The following is a 21,799-nucleotide window of genomic DNA, read 5'->3' as shown; positions in this document are numbered from 1 at the left end:
GTCATGGAGGCACAGTATCTATGGTTGTAGGTGATTAATCTTTTTCCATAAATGTCACACAATATCCGTTTGCATGTCAAGAAGTGTAATACATCATAATGTAATAATGTAATATTAGAGCATAGAGGTTATTATAGAAAATGTTGTGGTGAATTTTTCCTGCAGAGCTGCTGTATCCCACAGTGTTTGCTGCAATGTTTGCATTAACAAAGAAAGTTCAATATAATGCAAGAAAAGTCTAACTAAAACAGCAATGGGAGTTTTATACATTTTAATTTTTTTTTTTATTAATTCTTCCTGTTGTGGCATGTTCTTTTTTAAATAACCTCACTAATTCATTGTCAGATGGTACAGTGGTAATGAAAAACTGCAGAACAGAAAAGGATGATATAAATATAGTAAAACTGGCCTGGTGCAGTCTTACTTATAAAACAGAAATTCATCTACCAGTGAGCTTTATATAGCACCTGCAAAAAGGTTTCAGCAGGATTATGGCTTTCTGCTTCTCTAAGATAGTGATTCACAAAGTTTTAGTGGTGATCCAGATAGATGAACAAATGTTTTTTTTTTTTGAAGATGTTATATTAATCAACCTTGGTGGGCAGAATAAAATCCTGTTTGAAGTAGAATAATGTTGAACATGTCATCTTTCTGATCATTTAAAACCACAATTTTAAGGCATATATTACATTTGATTCAATTAGGATATCTTGCCATATATGTGCATGTATAATTTATAACCCAGTGGTATTTAATGAATTTAGATTATGTGCTTAACTTCACTTAAAAGCCTCTATGGATTTGCTTTTTCATCTTTACATATATCTTTATGTCAGCCTGTCTGGTAGGAGGTGGATACATGTGTACTTTGAGTGTGCAGTCTTCCATTCGTTCTTCCAGCCATGTGCAATCTCTGTCTGCATGCTTCTTCAGATATGTGTGTGTGAAGTCTTGCTAAACATATACATGAGGAGGAAAAACAACACCTTCGAAGCCACAGAACTGAATATTATATTCACAGCACCTGGAGAGACAGATGCATTTATCCCAAACACCAGAGCGATATTACATGTAGAATTGGTGGGGAGATAAAAGAGGTAAGGACAGTGACAAGAAGTGAAAGAGACAACAAAGTTGAGTATTTCTTACTGAAGAACTTTGCAGGGCTGGTCAAACGTGCATCCTCACTGAATCTTCAGGCTTCCATTTAGTACAGCGGCAGTACAGTGATACTTTACCAAAAGCAGTAACACAGAGCATCATTTTGTGAAAAACTTGCCTCAAGTCTCTATTTTTTCTCTGATCTCTAATTCTCATTATGTTGGCTACTTTCTTTCTCAGTTTCCATTTACATACAGAGACAAACACACAAGTCATCATTAATTTGTAATGCATTTCTTTCTGATGAGATGCCTTTGGAACGCTTCAGTGTAACTTTGTTTTGCACAAATTTATTGTAATTTGCCAAACATATCTCAAACAAATGGATTTTAAAAAGATGTTCTAGGAACTCTGTTGCATTCATGATTATTTATTAAGGCAATTATTGATAAAACATTTCCTTTTTTCAATTAAAAGCAGACAAATGATAAGACAGTTTTATTATGTTACTTATCTAATTAATGTTTAGTATTTAAAAGTACATTAAAGCAGAAAGTTTGAATTGTATATGTGTACACCAAAACACCATCTAAACCTCCCTAACACCAGCATATGCAGACACACATCTTCCCAGCATTTCAAGCAAGTAATAAAACAGTTTGCAGTTCATCTGGGAAATCAGCACAGAACTTATTGTTGTATAGTAATGATTAGTTTGTATAGTGTATAGTGTGTGTGTGTGTGTGTGTGTGTGTGTGTGTGTGTGTGTGTGTGTGTGTGTGTGTGTGTGTGTGTGTGTGTGTGTGTGTGTGTGTGTGTGTGTGTGTGTGTTGTGTGTGTGTGTGTGTGTGTGTGTGTGTGTCTGTGTCTGTGTCTGTGTCTAAGAGGGACAGAGAACAGAGAGATTAAGGTAGAGCAGCCTATTACTTCAGATCCTGAGCAGATTATGTGCTGTCAATACGTGCCAGTTCTCATTCTGTCTTTTGGGTTTTTTCCCTCCTTTTATTTGTTTTCCAACTTGTGCTCACCACTGCTGTGTACAAAGGGAAATGCCACTTTCTTATTCATATTGGGCCCCATTTAAACCTTTGACCTAGTAATATTCCATGCCATTTAAAAAATCCAGCCATTGATTTAAAGCCATTTGTATGCGTTTGCACTTAAAATCCAAACCATGACTGCTGAGGATTTGTGAGAGCACTGCTGAATACCACACAAACACAAATTAAATGACCAAGTCTTGTAACCCTGAACTGCACTGACCTTTGATTAAAGATTAAAAATGTCTCTTAAGGATAGTTGACTTTGTACTTTCTCATTTCCTCTTGTTAGTAATGTTATGTTATTAATAAACTAGTGATCCACTACTTGTAGCCGTCAAATTATGTTCGAACCGGGGGTTTGGGCTGCTTCCCCAGAAAAGTCCTAAATTATCAATACTCATAATCCATTTTGTTATACGTCTCATAAAACAAACTATATAGAAATAAAAATCAAATCAAATCAAAATTTAACCCCCCCTCTCTTTCATCCTATTTTTTTCTGTCCGCTTCCACTTCAGATGTCGCTGTTTTACGTGAAGTTTAAGTTGCACACAATCAAAGTCTTTGCAGCACCTGTAGATTTCAGAGAAAGTAGCAGGCTGTTTTACTTTGACCGAAGTCAAAGCGGAGGCAAACACTAATTAAGGGTAATTAGTTTTAATTCTCTTGTTGTTGCACAATAGCTAAACTAGAAGCCAAATCCCTGTAAACTTTGGTCTGTTCTGTTTGCTTTAAAGTAGGGAGTTTTTTCCATCCTGAGTTTAATAAGACCTCCTTTACAGCTTGATTTTCTATAGTATTGCTCACAGAGTTTATTTACAGTGTATTTTTTTATAGCTGAATGTCTCTGTGTTCCCTGCGTTTATGGCAGTGGGCTGCCTTTGTACTGTCAAAATAGTTTGACGTGGAAGGACTGTCAGGTGCGGAGAAGTTGGCTTTTCCCCCTTGCTTCAATTAAGTGTTCAGTAGTTCTAAGTAAGGGATGCTTTGATTGAATTGTGTTGAATACACTGGTTAGCTCATCTTTAACCAGTGAGGAGGAAATAATCACTTAAGTCTCTCTTGTACTGGAAAATATTTGGAGGACACAAGGAGGCTTTGGATATCTTTGGGTGAGATATTACAAATGATGTCTGTCTTTACGTCCTTATATTCCAGTTGGAACTGGTGAACATGAGTATCACTCCAAGTATGACCCTTTCATAGAAAAATGTCATCTATTACTCTTTTTGATGTTACCTTGTGGAGCTCCTCCAAAGGGGGTTAAATGATTGACTGACAGTAACAGTATCCAAGGTGATTTTTTTGCTGGTGACAACTGTGCAGAATTATAATGAAATATAGCCAAAGCTGTAGTGAAGCAACTATTCTACTATTAACTAGTGGAAAAGCTGAAAGGGAGGACCATATTAGTAGTTGGATAGATATCGTTCTCTGTGATTTCATAGTGATGTGGGAATGTAGATAGTATTACTTACAGAACTGCATATGAATTTAGTTTTCAGTTATCTATTTGAGGTACACTGTGATTTTTCTTTTTTGTTTTTTTTGTTTACTATCCCTCTCTGCTTGCAACCTACCTCTCCCTTTATATGTTTTTAATCTATCTTAGTGTTTGAGTGTGCTAATGGATGTGTTAAGGGATTTCTTGAGTTTTTTGTAAAAATGCCTTGAGATGATTGTATTGTGATTTGGTGCTATACAAATAAAACTGAATTGAATTGAATTAATGCATTTTCAATTACAGACATACATATAGTTTATCTGTATAAGTTCTGAATACACAAGCATGAGCAGATAGTCTGGCATCACAATATTGTTGGTATAATAGTTTTTGAGGTGGCTGAATACTTTTAAGGCTTTCAAGAGGGAGCGAAGGAGACAGTCTCTGCAATTAGCTCTTCTGAGGAGTTTTAACTTATTTCAAAATTGCAAAGTTGTTTTTGCCCATGCATTTCCCGCTGGGAAAAATGTGTAATAATTTTATATATATATATATATATATATATATGTATTATATGTATATATAAATACAATTATTACACATTTTTTTCTATTCTTTTTTTTTTTAATATATATATATATGCTTGCTACGTTTTATGAAGAAAGTAGAGTGGATGGCCATGTAGACTGTAATGTGTAGATTAGGCAGCTGGTGGTGCAGAGCACTGATGGTAGTGCAGCCTGGACTGCTCACTGCAAACAAGCTGTCCCCTCTGTTAGACACAGAGAAAGAGAGATAGAGGGAGAAGGAGAGGGTTAAGACACGCACACACACACACACACACACACACACACACACACAGAGAAAGGATTTGTGGGCTGAAAAGGAACTGAAAAAGGGAAAGAGAGGGAACGGAACAGAAGGAAGTCTTGGTGTGAAAGCTGTTTGGAGACTGAACTGACGCACATGTTGCTCATCAGCAGGGGAGACACTGGAGGAGGGAGTTGGAGACTTGTGCCGGGCTGCTGCCGATTTACCGCAGTGGCAGACATGAGTGGTTGGAAGAGACAACAGATGCAGTATTACAGTGCTACAGAGGCTGGAAGTGACACACCAGTGTTTGGCAGATAGAGCAAAGTAAAGAGATAGTGGTGGGTTAAATTATTCATATTTTATTTTCTTAGCTGTTGGTTAAGAGTTAGCAGTTAAGCTACTAAGACATAAAAATATTCTACACTTTCAATATCGAACAGTATTAGAAAGCCCAAAATCAATCTCTCCACTGATGGAGTTTGTGATGGTGGGAAGAGAGGGAGTGTGGCAGCTGATATGGCAATTGCAGAGGCCCAATTTCATGGGGAGTTGCTTTTTCGTCTACCAGCAATAATTTAAGGCAGTCTAGGACAGACTTTTTGGCAATAATTATTCATACTTTTCTGATAGTTTAACTTTTACAACTTCCTGTGCATATTGATTTTGGCACAGCTGCTAATTGCTGTCAGTGTATACACTGTTCCCAGCTTCATTGCTTCAAAATGTCACCTGCTATTGATTGTGTTTTGAATTGCTTACAAGTCATGCATGTAACAAGTGAGACCAAAAGCCAGTTTGTTGTAGGGTGCACTTTGATGTGAGAGAGAGCAGGTTAGAGATACATGAAGTTTTAAAATACCCCTAGGTGATTGTGAAATGCCATTTAGGCTAGAAGAGACCTACATGCTGTTTGCTTGTGCGTCCATATATGTGTGGTTTTTGTGTGTGTGTGTGTAGTGTAGGATGGATGGGTGAGTTTTGTACAATGAAATGGTTTGTTGTAACTGTAAATGACTCTTCTGTCCCCCCACACTGCCAGTCCAGCACCGGTCGATGGTCCAATTACTTTTAAATGTGTGTATTGCACATCCCTTGAAGTGCCCTCAGGTCTGTGTATGTGTGTATGTCTGTGTGTAGGGTATCCAGTTGTTAGGTAATCACCATGTGCTAGGTATATATATATATATATATATATAGTAGTTATAGTATAGGCATATATAATGTAGTAAAAAATTGGGGAGAGCAGTTCTGACAGCATCTTTTTTTGTTCATCCATCCAAACAAATTGCACTGCTGAGTGTTTTGCCTACTTAAGACACTAATTAAAAGTACTTGTACTGTTTCCACATAACACGGGTGGACAACTTGGTACAGGCTGTCATTTTCTGTATTCTATGAAGAAAAAAGAAACAAAAAGACAAATCCCTGCTGAAAATAAATAAATAAATCCAATGACTAGAGGAAGCAATGAACAATGTCAATATCAAGCCCTAATGAAAAACATAATGCCCTCCTATGAGAAATACAAAATCTCACTTATCACTTCTGCGAAATGACAACATCAGCTGCTAGTGAGGGTGATATGAATAAATCAACACTTGTTCATATCATACTGTTTGTGTGAATATGTTTTTGTTCTTACAGATGCAGCACTGATTCCCCATGAGAACTCCACTAAACATTAAAACTACAATTTACCAGTGCTACATGTTGTATTGTTTTTCCATTTATTGCCATTACATTAGCTGTGATGGTTCTAATGACTGTGAAAGGAGCACAAATGATGATAGTAAAACATTTTAATACCCAAATGCATTTCTTGATGGCTTTACAAACATTAATATTCATTGAATTCCAGCTTTAGGAAAGTTGCTTTTTCACTCTTTTTTTTTTTTAACCACTAGAACCGCCTATACATTTGGGTTTTTTTTTTCTTTCTTTTTTTATGCAACACTCTTAAACTCTGATATAAGTTTTCAAACCTTTTGAAAATTGACAGCTTATGTTAGCAGTCTCAGTTACTGCAGGTAGCAGCAGAGGCACAGTGTTTAAGGCAGTCGGTTTAGTCTGGCGCGGTACACAGTTTACAGTACACCTCACTGGTTGTTGATTATATTTTGGAACTAATATAACTTTTCTCTGCTTGTGTGTGTGTGTGAAGCGTAAAATAAACAACTGGACACCATGCTAGAATTCTTTGGTCTGGCGATTTTGGTTTAGCTTCAGTAATATCAGCCTGCGTGATTCTTATCTTATCTCTAGCACATATCCTCACACTTGTGTTAAACCAGGAATTATAGTTTAACGTGAACATTAGTGTTTTTACTTTTTTGGCGGTACAATATTCAATTGAGTGCCATCTAACACTAGTGACTATTCGACAAAATTACTGTAAATGTACACATACAAGTTGATTTGCTATATAAGTCACAGCGCAAGCCAGATGAGTAAAAAAGGTGTGACGTAAAGTCCGGAATATATGGTAGCTCAGTTACGTATCAGAATTGCCATTAGCTGGTGTATATAATGCATCCCATTTCATTATTCTACAGCATGTTAGTTTAATTATTAGGCCGTATAGAGGCTTTTTGAGCTCTGCATGTATATGTGTATAATGGATGCATGAACACAAGTGAATGTGTGTCTATTTGATGTAGGTAGGTAGATAAATGAGCAACGTAGTAGTAATAAATCAAAAAGTAAAAAGAAAGACTCAACCATTAGGAAAAAAAGGAGCAAAGAAAAGAAAATAGATGTAGATCAGTAGGAAGAAAGCACTGAGAGAAGCTAATGGTAGTATTTTGAAATCTGTGTCTACAGGGTAACCACCTAGACACAGTGGGTCATTCACTTAACATGCATGCACTTACACATACAAATATGCATTTATTTTCTGCTGTTTTGCGGAAATGAGCCCTTATCTGGAGCCGTGGAGATAAGCAGAGGCAGTGGACCTGTCTGCTGGCCTGACTGCCTTTTTAGCTCCTGACTCAGATGTGCACATCCACACATGAGGCTGCTTTCACACAGTCCTCTTATATGAGTCAAAACAGTATAAATAGAGTGGAAACATTGATGTTCAGAAAATGTAGCATACCCAATTTGGTTGTAATATTACAGAGATGTTTTTTTTGTTGTTTTTTCATTGTATTGTTTTTCTTTTTGATTTACCTCCTTCATTTGTTATCAATAGTAACGATTTAAAAGAAAACTATCATTTCTAAGGAAAGTAGGTGAAGTTAAGTTTATATCAAATAAACAAGTCATGAACATAAATTAATGTATAACGTTTATGAACATCTAGTTGTGAACAATCAACTTCATCAGTGTCGACTTTTTGCACCTTACAGTAGATTATTATCAGCATACAATAAAAAATATTTTTTAAGAAAAAATGATCTGGTATCTAATTAAAGTAGAACTCTAAAAGAAGCACTCAACAAAGTGGTAATATACCATAATGCTGAGGGATTATTGCAGGTAATATGACCTGAACCTGGCCATCATTTCTTTCAGTAATAGATGCACAGATGCAGCCACATTTCAAGAAAAATGTGTTTGCTTCTGTACCTGTGTTACTAAGTGAAGTCACCTGCATTTGCCATGTAGTTGCTAACAAAACCAGCCTGGCTCTGATAGTGTCTGTGATTTTTGTAGTGCTCTGCAATGATGATTGATGTGTTTCTCCTCAGTTTATTGATTCATGTTTAAGCAGTGTGGGAAATGCAGCACGAACTACCTTCATTATGGGCTGCTGCAGAGTATTCGATACTGACTTTTACTTAATGTTGTTCATATTTTCTTTTTAGAGTTAAACATCTGGTCTCGGCTTCAAATATTGTGGCTGGTTAAACTGATAACTTAGACTAGTTTTCAAAGCTGTCTTTTATGATCGCTTGTTTTATTAACATAGCCCAGAGAAATCAATATTAAGTGCCTTGTTTAAGGATAATATACTAGCAGAAAGCCATTCTTTTCATCTGTACAAGGCACAGGAGACATTGTGAAACTAATAATACAAAACCACTCTTGAAATTTTGTGACTTTCATTTTCTGTAAATCCTTTGTATTTAGATTTACACTGAGGGACAGGGTGTAGTGCAGTGCAGTGCAGTGCAGTGTAGTGTAGTGTAGTGTAAACAGCTCATTGTGAGCCTGTGTCTGTTTGCATTCACTTACTCACGCCCTTGACTATTACTTTGTCATGGCATCTGTGTAGGCTGATAGCAGAGCCCCCCCCCCCCCTTCAGTACCATTTCAGTTTGCATTTATGATGTGTTATGTATCTTATCAAGAGTTTTACTCTGATCTCAGTATTCTTGTTAAAACTTTTTCTGTAAGGTTTTTTTGGGCTTTTTTCTTGGTTTGTTTTATTAGACATGCTGTGTGTACAGTAAAGGCTTGGAAAGAACGTTCTTTCAAGCTGCAAATCTTTACACATGCACTTTTGTGTGTAGCAGTTAAGATTATATAACAGTGAAATTGTGAAAATCAATACCATGCCATGGCAGTGCTGAGATCTATACCTGTCAAAGTTATGTAATGTAATGTAATGTCATTTTTTTAATGAGTAGATCAATTCGGGATTTATTTGATTTATTTGCATATTTTGCATATTTTTATCTTGTATCTTTTGTTTTACATTTTAATCTTTTATTTTTAGCCAAATTTTCATTTTCCATATTTTTGAGTTATATACAAAATGTCCTAGATTTGTGTTTCCTATAAGTGAGTTCAGGTATGAATGTAAAGAGGAATCCTCACTGTGCTATAGGCCTTTCTTGGTGATGTTTGGCTGTATCGCTAACGTTTTATTGCTCATGTTCATACAAAAACAGCTGCTGCACTGTAAACTCACCCTTTTCAATGTTTCTCATCATCTCTGCTTATCACATACATTATCAGTATCATGTTTATCTGTGTTCTACCTTTGTCTCTTTCTCCCTTAGTCTGTCCCCCTCTCTCTTATGTTGTCACTACTGTGCACAAACATTCACACACTGAGAATTGAAATTGAGGTTGTAGTAAGAAGATTTCAGCAGCAGTTTTTCTGTTTAAAAAATGAAGGTCACTTGGCTCATCTTCTGTTGTCTGCATGTTAAACCAAAGAAACAGAGGCTGCAGAATTTGGTATGTGTGAAATAAAAGTCAAACTCATATTCTAGTGCCACATCTCCCTCTCCAGGCTGAAATCAGTATAACATGTAGTATATTCCTTACTGTGTCTGTTTGAGTTACATAAATGCATAAAGACAAGCTGTGTGGGACTTTTTGAGATTACGTCAATAATAGTTTTTACATAGTAACATGGGAAGTTTAAATTCTTTCCTCACAGGTGTTTTCACTGATTTTTGGCTTGTGAGACCTTTGCTCACATTGAAGATGGGCAAACCTATGCTGGGATTGTGACTGGATTAATATGTATGTAATGTATGTAAATGTGTACTATTTCCCATCCACCATTTTCCCATCCCAACAGGTGCAACAAAGCTAACAGGAGTGATATATCAGTCAAACTGTCTTTTAATGCCCCTGTTCAGAGAAGATGTCTAGTAGGGTTAGATAATTTAAAACCATCGCTCTGTAGAGTCTTTAAAGAGATATAACAGCTTCTGTAAACACATCTGAATCACCGTGGTTGATTAGCCACACACATAGACCTGAAAAGATGTCTAAATAGGCAAAATAAGTAAAAACTGGCTCTATACAGTAGGGCTAGTTAAACACCAAATATCTGTGAATGTGTAAAAGTGTAAAAATCAAAATTGGCCCTCTCTGTTTCCCATTGGTCATGCTCAGTCAAGTACAAATAACTGGTGCTGATAACACCAAGAAAAGAGGAGAGAGAGTTGGACTGTAATCTGTAGACTTTTGTGTCAACAATACTTCAAACACGTGAAATAGCAACAAAACCAACTCAGCCACGCTTTACAGTGAGTGTTGGTCCCAAAGGGGAATTGATCAGCATTGGCAGAAAACTGCACAAACATCAGTAACTTCAGGCTTAGAAAAATGGATTATCCCTTATTTCCCACAACAGTGTGCCCTGTGTTTCCTTCTGAGCAAAATTATGCCATGTAATTGTGTGTATATCATAGTGTGGATGTGTTGTTGTGTGCATTTGTCTTTGGATAGAAGACAGTTAAATCACTGTTTTGGGTTTGTTTTTTTTTTTTTTTTTTTTTTGGCTTGCTCTCTACAGGGAAACCAGGCTGACTTGATCTTTGAAGCTAAAAATAATATTTTATTGAAAGTAGAAGGCAGCTAATAGATGAAGAAAAATGAAACGTGGTAATAATGTGCTATGGAGGAAAAGTCAGGACTTTTGATGCAGTTTGACATGAAAGTCTGGGTCAGACTCAAAGCGCATTTGAATCAAAGAAAATCACTGTCGGTCAGTCATTTTCACAGGTGCATTAGAGATGACCTTCAGCGTGTAAAAATTTATTGCTGATAAACCCAACCAACCTGAGTTCCAAAATATTTGAGAATCTTAACTGTTTTGTGTGTGTGTGTGTGTGTGTGTGCGCGTGCGTCTCTGTGTCTGTGTGTGTGTGCGGGCACATTGCAGCTGGCGACATGGGACCCAGTTCATGGCTTGAATGGCACGCTGACAGACAGGAAATTGGAAAATAACATGAGAGGAGTGGTGCTACGAGTTGTCACTGTTCTGGTGAGTATGGCTGATTAATGAGTTCATCTGTGTGCATGTCAAAAAAAAAAAAAAAACGTTTCATTATACTGTGATTTCAGTTGGCCTTACAAAGACCCTGTAAAATCAAAACACACTTTTGTGACTGGTACTGGCATGTTAAAAATCTATCTTTTTGTCTAGGTTTCTACCCGTCATTCAGCTCTGTCTCTGTGGAGGGACAGATTGAGATTGTGTGAGGGAATGAAAATGCCAGAAAGAGATTTATGAGGCAAAATGTTGAGCAAAAAGAGAGGAGTCAGAGAAGGCACAGTACAAAAGGAAATGTAACAAGGTGGGCTTACTAATGGACCAAGCTAATCATTTCATTAGCTTCCATTCTGACATTAGCAGGATGATAAGAGACCATTGGAGTCATGATGATAGTGAGACTCCAGCTCTGTCTGTCTTGCCTGCAGCATTGATTTGAGTGCATCTCATGAGTGCTTTAGAGATTCACTGCTGTAAATTCTTCATATCCCATCTTTGAAGTGAGAGGCAGAGAAGAAAACGATAATGCTAGACATCCTTGTGGTTATCGCATTTTCCCTGTCTAATTTTTTGCCGGTCTTTGATTTCATCATCCTTAAAGGGAATAAGAATATGGACTCTGGTTTTGAATATCACCCTTGTTCCTGTCACCAGTAAAAAGTGACTCCTATGGGTGTAGTGGACATGCACATATATGTTCTGTGTTCTATTGCTCCTCTGTCCTTTGTGTTTTGTACCTCTGGACATATTTGAGTGTACTTGCATGACGAAACAATGAATTTCATACCGTGGAAATGTAGACATTTTGTCAATTCTCACTTTCTGACAAACTTTGATAGAGCTGTTTCAGGGTTGGCTTTAGGGCTAAGTTTATAATAGGTTAGGTTAGGCAATGGGCTAGAGAATACATGTATATTATGCCTGATTGTCCTCACAGATACAACAGTACAGAGGTGTATGTGCATGTGTGCTTGTGTGTACATGCATGTGTGTGTGTTAGCCTAGACAGCTGATGTCTCAATAGGGCCTTAAGTCAGAAATAGATAGAAACTGTGTGAAATGTCCAGGGTCTTGCCTTGATGTACTGTTTTCTTGTTATGTGAGAATAGTTGGAGGGCAGATACTGATTGTGCATGTGGGATTGTGTGTATGTGCATGATGTGAAGGTTTCTAAAGGGACCTTTGGAACAGATTGTTCCGTGTTGCCCTGGGCGCTTTCTTCTCTGATATAACTGTTTTCTGTCTGGAAGGTTCAGTGTTTTCATATAGTACCATACAGAGTGACTCTTCCTCTGAAACACACAGAAGGAAACAGGTAGCAATGTATGTGAACAAACACATACCCACACCAACATTAACCAGACAAAGGATGTATTTCCACAGCAGTCTAGCGGTCAGACTGTTGAATAGTTATTGATTAATTAATTGGTGTTGAGAATATCACTATTAGAGTCGGTGGCTCAAAATCAATGATATTGATCTGCAGGAACAGTATTGATTATTAAACAGATGTTAGCAAGAAATGGCTACATCCCTGTGATAATGTGTCCATGCCCTTCATTACAGTCTAATGGTGCGGCCTTTCTGGACACAAATATGATCAAAAGTGATATTTTACACTGTGAAGTTTGAAGCACATTAAACTAACAAATTCTAGAGAGGAACTCGATTTTTCTTTAGATGTAAAACCTGAAAGGTACAAAATCAGACTGCTTATAAATTACTGCTTACTGACTTGGCATATGTTCTTAATTTAGCTGAGTCATTTCAGCAGCTGAGGTTTCATATTTTTTTTGCGCTTCTTAATTTTTTTGAGAGTGCACTCACCTTCCCATGGTTCTTCTGTACATTCATAGCATAACAAGCTCTGAGCAGTCCAAATATGCAGCCAAAGGCAGAAGATGTCCCTTTTTAGTTCCCATTTTTAGAAATAATGAAGGCACACTCATAAATGAATCTGAAGTTTTACTTTGGAGGATGATAAGGCACACAGTAATCGCAAATGGAATTACAGTGGAATTTGTATTACTAAGAGTGATGTGATGATGGCTAATGATTAATAATATTAGTTGACAGTGTATCTCCTTCCAGTGCTTTTAGCAAAGTAATAGCAATAAGCTGTCTAAAGGTATAAGTTACTGACAATTTTCCATAATAATAATATGACTATTATATGACTATTCTGAAAAGTAATAATGGCCTTTCTCTCTTTCAGCTATCACATGAAACCTGAAATATTCACATCATATTGTTCGACTTTGGCAACTCCAATATAGTTAGAAATGAATGGCAGTGCAATAAGTATAGTTAGAAAGAACATCAAGTTTTCTCTTCTTTAAGCTCTTTTTTTTAAAGATGAGATTAAGAGAGAATTGACTGTGCTGTCTCTGCTGTTGTAGTATAGAGAGAGAAGCTTAGAAAAATCTAATCTTCTAAAGACCTCTCAAATGTCTGCAAACCCAGTACATCCTCAGGATATTGTTAGCTGTGTTCTTTTAACCCTATTGATTTGCAATTATAAATGTACCAATCTGATACCAGAAAGGCTATGTTTTAAAATGCATTGTGAGCACCACAAATACAATAAACATAGCAAGCAGCTAAAAAGTAAATTAAAACAAAAATCTCCAAAATCCAAAATTAGAGTTTGCAAACATTTAGTCTTACAATATCCATACATGATGTATTACATTGATTGCAAGTGGTGCCTTTTACAATCTCGTTTAAACTGATCATATCCATACATCATGTATGGATATGATCAGTTTAAACGAGATTGTAAAAGGCACCACTTGCAATCAATGTAATGACTTGAGATACTGATCTGTTCAATGACTTGTTCTGTCCAACCTTAAACCTCTGTTGTCCTAAATGCCAATAATGCACCGCTAAGCTTGATGATTACCAATAGATGGTTTTACTCCCACTTCAGGAAAGTCCAGGGCAAGGACAGTTAATAAAATATACGATGGATGCACGTAAACACAGAAAGGACTCATGATTAAAGTCATTTTTTGGGGACAGAGGAATATATTATAGCTTTATTTGATTGCAACAGTAACGGTATGCAAAATGCATGCATATTGTGGTTTATAGTGCCTGAGCTACAGGGCTGCCCAGAAAAGTGTTGTTTTACCTTTTACCTGTGAAACTGCACAGGAAATACTTTATCTACTGTAGTGTATAGCAGTTTAGTAAAATGTTAGACTTTTGTTGAGCTTTTGTAAAAAGAAAAAAAAATCTGTGGGACACCATCTACGTATTTTCTGAAACATATTCTGTCTTTATCAAACAGCGACCATGGGAAAATTCATTTTTATAACAATGTGAAATATAATCTTCTACCGAGACTGGCGAGGCTTTTCAGAACACATTTTACACCAATTTCACAGACAATTCCGCAGAGTGTTTTGAAAATGCTCACCGTGCTGAAAATCACCACATGACTATGTCATTCTGAGCATTCCCTCAGAGGGCTCTTCAAATGCCATTACTTAGTCTTTGTGAAAAATTGCTGTCCCTTCCCCCAGTCACATCTCTAGAAACACCCGAGCAATACTTAGACCACATGTGGTACTTCCAGTCAAGAGGAGACAGGGTATGAAGTTGTGGCAAAGAAATTAGCATGAATGATAGGGAGGAGGGATGATGCAAATGAGAGATGGGAGTAATTTTCAGAAGAGAAAGACAGGATGCGAGAGGACTGGTGAATATATAGGGATGCAAAATACTATTACAAGGATGACAAGCGGGAAGTATTGTAGCTTGGATGGATTGATGGAAGGATATTTGGATGGAGAGAGATGAGGTGTCCTCGACATATGTTTAGATAAAGCAGGAGATGTTTTTGCTTGGAAAGCTGCCAGAGAGTGTATATCACAGCTGGTGATATACAGAGAGCAAAGAGGAAAAGTACAGAAAAATGACAACAGGGGCAGGAGATACGCAGATCTGACTAGGCACATTTAATCTTTCAAGTAAATTTTTTATTACAAGATTTTAGTTTGGAAACCGCTGACTCTTATCTATTAGGCCTAGCAGCTCAGGTCCAGACAGTTTTCTGTGGGAAGTATTTAGATGATTACATGACTACATCTGTAAAGTCAATGTCAAGTCAAAACTTTAACACTGTTTTACTCTTTTAGTGGCAGCTGATGTTTCAGATGAAGTAAATGAACACTATGTTCTTGAAATTAATTCGTTGGAAACAAGAAAAACATAACAATTTGAGCAGTTTTGACAAGGGCCAAGTTACGTTGTGTTGATGATTGAATATCTTCAAAACAGCAGGAGTGTTTCTGTTTTGCAGTGGTCAGTACTTCCCAGTATGGGGTTGCATAGCTGCAGACCAGTCCATGAAGAAGCAAGAATGGTGTAAGGTGCCCTGCTCTGATGAATCTCATTTTTGCTTACATCATTGTGTGAGTGTGTGTGAGTGTGTGTGAGTGTGTGTGAGTGTGTGTGAGTGTGTGTGAGTGTGTGTGAGTGTGTGTGAGTGTGTGTGAGTGTGTGTGCGTGTGTGTGCGTGTGTGTGAGTGCGTGCGGGAAAGACATGGGTTGTATTGGGGAAAACAAGTGAGATTCATGGGGGCCCCACCTCACAATTTAGAGAACTTGAAGGATCTGCTGCTACTAGCTTGGTGTCAGCTATCAGAGGACACATTGTGAGCTCTTCTGGAGAGTTAGAGATGTTTTGGTGGTGTAATGAGGACCTGGAGGACTTTCGGCAGGTGGTTTTAATGTTGTGGCTGTGTATTTTACAGGCAACTTTAAATTACATCTGTGCCCTGCACCTGTGACCAACAGAACAATGGGCTAAGTTAAAATTGTGGTTTTGCTTTGAGATACTAGACAGGCATGAGGTGCTTTTATATATTCTGCTCTTCTCATCCTTACAATACCCCATAATCAGATAAAATGTCAGGCCTGCTTTCAGACACCCTCACATGCACACACCAACAGAGTTTCACGTGGAGAGTTTATTTCCTTGTATTGATTTGCTATTAGTTGTGCACCTGTGTGTTTTTTCATGGCATATCACGGAGCCTTTACTTGCAAAGCCATTTGAAAATCAATCAATGCACAATGAGCTGAATTATTATTGGGAAAACACAGAGAGAAAATTCAAAAGAGAGGAAATGAGAGAAGGAAAAGTTGAACATGTTTTTAAATAAGAACATTTATACTTTTCCCAGGATCATCTCAGTTTTTATGCTGGACTGCAAATATCCAAGACTTATTTTGTCCTACCCCTCAGATAGATGGACTATATAAGTGTTTTAATATGTTCAGATAACTTAGTGCTGGAAAAACCAGCATACACAAAAAAAAGGTCCCTGCAGTACCAAAAACATTCTAATAATATCAATAAAGATATTGAATATATGATTTATCATGGCAGTGATGTTTCTTTTCTAAGGTGAGGTTCATACTAGCCTCCTGCTCAGCTTCTGTGTTTCTCCTGGTGCTGTGTTCACTTAATATCCTAAAATGTCAGCATTGTTGGATGTCATTCAACCTCAGCAGGGAGTTGCCCTTTAGATGCAATGGTGATATTGATAAAAAAAAAAAAGCTTCATCTGTGCTGAGTGCATTTATAAATAAACCAATAAAAATAAATCTGCTGAATTGCATGGCATGATTACTGACTTTAATTATTTTATTTGCTTGAAAATGTAAAATGGGTTGTATTTTAAATAAATAAGTGTTCCCTCTGTGAATAAAAAGCTGAGATAGAAAGCTGAGGAGGGAACTTTGGGAGCCCAGACAAAATAAAATTAGGTTGTGTATATATAGCTTGTTTTTATCCTGATATATAGAGAGTCAAAAAAGCAAGTGCTTAGTCATTTGATCTAAACAGTTTAAACAGGTAGACTGATTTTTATTCTCATTGCATCTGTTTTAGTACATTTGTTAGCAACAACAGAAGGCTGTACTTTGTTTTTTATTATTAATAACCTTATTGGTAAAAAGGAAGTTACTGTTGGCATTACGTTTGCTGTGGTTTCCAGTACTTGTGTCTTTTCACTGCTCACTGTAATGTACTCTATGGAGTGCATGACCTCTAGAGCCAGTGTAGAGCAGTGTTTCAAGGAGCCCCCCACGCCGTTAGTATCTCATATTGTACCAGTGACCTATGCATGCCACAAAAAAGAGGGTGTGATGAACATTTCAGCCGCTGGAGTGTGATTTCACCCTGGCTGTGACATTTCACATGCCCGAGGAGGGACAAATCCCACTTGCACCCAACTTCATGGATGTTGATGCATATTGAAGTTTTTAAATGTGAAACAGCTTTGGTTTTGTGGAGAGGGAACTCTGTGTTTTAGGGTTAGTGTTTGACAGCGTTATTTTTGTTGATTTCATGCCTTTAAGTGTTTGCTGCAAACTTTGAACTTTTTTGGACAGTTTCCTAAGCTTAAAAATAAGTGTACTGGGAGAATAATGGACATGTGCATAATTGGATGGTTCTATGCTTGAATGACTGTAACATTGATTGGTGATTGCTTGACTGACTTTCTGAAAAATGGATTGATTTTTGCCTTCTAGGAGGAGCCATTTGTAATGGTGTCAGAAAATGTGCTGGGGAAACCCAAGAAGTACCAAGGCTTTTCCATTGATGTCCTGGATGCTCTGTCCAACTACCTGGGCTTTAAGTATGAGATCTATGTTGCTCCAGACCACAAATATGGAAGCTTACATCCTGATGGTCAGTGGAATGGACTGATTGGTGAACTGGTCTTTAAGGTAAGGGTAAAATAACGCATACTTTTGACTAGTAGTGTATGAGGATTTATCTTGTAGTGAGAATATACAAAGGAGTACATGTGCAGGAAAATCATGCAAGCGGGTACATGCGGGTGCATTTAGCACTTATGCTAAATAGGACTAGACCTTCACTTCAGTTCTACGAGTCTGCTCTTGAATCCCACCATAACATTGCCACTAGAAATCAAGTCACTCAAAAGTAAATATTTACATTAAGTTACCACAGGGCTGAGTTTAACTTAACTTGGAAAGAAAAATTCAGACACTTATTCACTAGAAGTCTGAAGTGGACTAGAGAGGCGCTGACTTCAAAAATCTTAAGACGTGATATTGCATATTGCTTAAAACAACAGATTTCTAATGATTTGACTCTCTTCAAGTATTTGATGTATAACTACTCACAGACACTTGAACTGCCTCAGTAAAAAGTGGAGATTATCTTTCTCAAGAGTGTGATGCTATAAATGTGGATTTCACCAAGATGGAGAGGTTTCTAGTTTGTGGGTGATAAATTGGATGATTAAACTGTAACACAGCTGCTGTAGCATATAGGTTAAAAAAAAGTACCAATTTCACTGCTGTGTAGTAAACTTCCATACCGATCTCTTATTGCTGCCAGGTTTATCCTCTGCATCTTAGATGCCAACTCTGTCCATCCATTTCAAATGGAGGCATAAACAACTTTTCTAGTAGCCACTGGCAAACAGTACTGAATATCCAATATTTATTTGTATGACCCAGAATATTTAGTACTTAATATGTTTGATATTGTATTCCATCTGCTCACCTTTGATTGTTTACAACAGAAAGAAAAGAAGACACATTTTGTGTCTCCTTTTCTCCAGCTGTAATTTCCAAACAGACAAACTTGTCTTCATGAAAAGTTAAAGAACTCAGAGGATATGCAGGACTTTGACACATGCTCATCCTGATCCTTTCCTGGAAAAGACAAATTTTCTTTAGCTACAGAACCAAAAGCTAAGCAACCACTTAAACAGTAGGCTATGGTTCTTTTAAAATATTCAGTTTATTGTCATGTAGGGGCCTGCCAACAATGAGCTTGAGTACACCTTAGTTTTTCAGTCATTGCATTATTTGGTCCTCGAAATAATTTGTTGATTGGTCAAATGGAATGCATCAAAGACCTTATAAAAGGCAGAATGGGACACTTTAATGCCAGATCTCAGTAGAGGTAATGTTATTGAATTGTATCTGATAATTACAACATTATTAGTGAGTTTACTAAGCTTATATTCTTATTATTAATCATTATATATCAATAATAATTACAATAATCTAATGCGTTTTTAATAACTATCATGAATATAAAATAAAATTTTGAGACTGATCATAGAACTTGTCATTTATGCACCAGATTTGTACCTTTCAACTGATACATGTCAGTGCAGTGAAATATCTGTTTGACATAGTAGAGAAAATAGAGCACTTTGACTTTCAGCCATTCACTGAACAACAAACAAACAAAATACATACAACAAAATGTGCTACAGCAGAAATAGATTCTCAAGTACAATAGATACTGAACTACTTTTTAATTACAATTTCTCATTTATATGCATGTATTTGTGCAAGAGTGCGTTTGTGTTTTAGTGCCCTTTGATGTCCTCCTGGAGTTGTACTAAGTTGCTGCACATTTTGTTCATTCTCCATAGGTCAAGGAGGTATTTTAAAATCAGTAATGTTTTCCCAGGAGTCTCCCATGCCTTGACTTCTTTCTTTCCTTTTGGCTGTTTGTCAGGCTGACCTTGTTTTTACTTGTATGTACTTATTAGTGCATTCAGCATTTGTAGTCTCCACCCAGTGCATCAGCTCATAAGATGCGTAGTGCACGATGTAGATGATGGAGTACACAGACAAGCAGACAGTAAATAAACTGGACACCCAAATAATTTTGATTTCTCCATCAGTCAGCAACAAGGTTTATCTTTCCACAAATCCAATTGTACCAATTGGTGATTATCCAGAATGCTCTCTGGATATTACTATGTTGACTGACCATGGTAGTCAGCATGTCATTTCATCTCAACACACACACTTGCATACATATTGTGTTGTCTCAGCCAACAGGCATCCTGCAGGGTTGCTCCTAATATTTTCCCTGTGTGGTCTAAGTGACAATTTCTGCACATTTAAGCATTTTGTTTCCTCACTCGACCGTGAAATGACCAGATTTCTTTGCCTACAGTGGATTAAAAATTTTTTGTTCTTTTTATGCCTGTGAGTTCGTCTGGATATGAATGTGGTGGCTAAGCATGCAAATGTGTGTTTGTAAGTGTATAACCTGTGTGTGCACCATGACTGTAGGGCTTGGTGTTTGCACACAAAAATTACCTAACAAGTTACAGCCAGTTGTTTCCAGCAACAAAGAAAATCTCATTATCAAATAAGTTCATAGTATGTGGCCTCTCTTACAAGTATAGATGTCAAATGCACACACATACTGTACTGTACTCACACTCACAACAGCGTCTTACATTCTACAGCTGTTAGCCAAGCGCTGGGGACTGAAAACATTTTAATTAGCTCTTATTGTTTCTGCATTTAAGCTAAGCACAGCCCATTTTTCTTGGCAGGCATAGTCAGTGACAGCTGTTTTTCAACTTGAAGTCTTTGCACTGAAATAATTAAAGCAGTCATTTGTTGTCTCTTAAAATTCCCAGAATTGCAAGTGAAAGCAGATCAATGGACTAATGAATAAATAATTCAAAGGTCATAGATCAGGATAAGCCAAGTCCATAGTGGGTTTATAGTGGGCTTACAAGACAGTACTTGCATACAGTGTAGAAGCAAAGCAGAACCTTAGACTCATAATATGCTGAGTTAAAATCGAATCCAATGTATTCTTGCTTAATTTACGTTACCTCACTTATGTCAATATAATGTCTTCACATTTGGGTGCTGCAGAAATTTCAATGTTACAGAATTTCCCATCAATACGTTTACTTATTGGGAACACATTGCGGATACACAATCATAAAAACTTTCTGAAACAAAAAAAAAAAATCCTTATAGCTGCTGTCAGCATTTACACTGAATAGACCCAATAGCTAAATACAGCTATTGTGCAAGTGTCAACATGGTGCTGAGCTAAATTTTTGTTTTGACACAATCGTCTTTTGTTATCTCCTATGCACCTGTCTGTACACAGTTAAGAAAATACTTCTATTTCTGAAAGTAATGTAACAAAATAATACATCTCAGTATTTATATTGTTAGCATGTATTTTTAAAGAAGTGAACATTAAACTGTAAACATTATAATAGTCATTTTATCCAGTACACAAATGTTTCCAATTAAGACTAGACTTTCTGTTTATTATTAAATTTTATAGATGGTGGGAAGAAATAGAGGCTTGTATTACAGCATACATTTCTTCACCTACTTATTTTCACACTGCTGACACTTCAGACTCCTCTCTTCCACCTCTTGCAGAGAGCCGATGTAGGACTTGCTGCCCTGACCATCACGCCTGAGCGAGAGAGTGTTGTGGACTTCACTACCCGCTACATGGATTATTCTGTGGGTGTTCTGCTGCGCAAGGCCGAACGCACTGTGGACATGTTTGCCTGCCTGGCACCCTTCGACCTGTCACTGTGGGCGTGCATTGCAGGCACTGTCCTCCTTGTTGGCATTCTGGTGTACTTGCTCAACTGGCTGAACCCACCCCGGCTACCCATGGGATCAGTGTCCTCGACAACTCTGTACAATTCCATGTGGTTTGTGTATGGCTCCTTTGTACAACAAGGTAAGGAAGAAATGGGATATAGGGGGTGGAAGCATGAGAGGGAAGCAAAACAGGACTGCCTAATGAATGATTGAATGAATAGATTTTTAATTATTATGTCAAGCAAAAACAGGCAATTGAGGATTTATGAACAACTAATTTGATGGTATAGTAAATAGTGTTGGTTCAATATAACAAAGTGC

At 37.2% G+C, this 21,799-nt stretch overlaps 1 protein-coding gene across 1 annotated transcript in view; it reads left to right on the top strand.

The window, feature by feature from the left end:
• The window catches only part of grid2 (glutamate receptor, ionotropic, delta 2), a 403,935-nt gene that overhangs the window by 296,481 nt on the left and 85,655 nt on the right, over positions 1–21,799 (top strand). The window contains exons 9-11 of the mRNA XM_026321818.1: positions 10,973–11,074; positions 17,633–17,830; positions 21,305–21,617. Of these exons, the coding sequence (XP_026177603.1) occupies positions 10,973–11,074; positions 17,633–17,830; positions 21,305–21,617 (613 nt within the window). The remainder of the gene's footprint in view (positions 1–10,972; positions 11,075–17,632; positions 17,831–21,304; positions 21,618–21,799) is intronic.

This window comes from Mastacembelus armatus, chromosome 9, assembly GCF_900324485.2.
Source record: "Mastacembelus armatus chromosome 9, fMasArm1.2, whole genome shotgun sequence".
In the NCBI taxonomy this organism is placed as follows: domain Eukaryota; kingdom Metazoa; phylum Chordata; class Actinopteri; order Synbranchiformes; family Mastacembelidae; genus Mastacembelus; species Mastacembelus armatus.
Note: the sequence above shows the minus strand (reverse complement) of the source record. Positions and strands in the feature narration are given on the sequence as shown.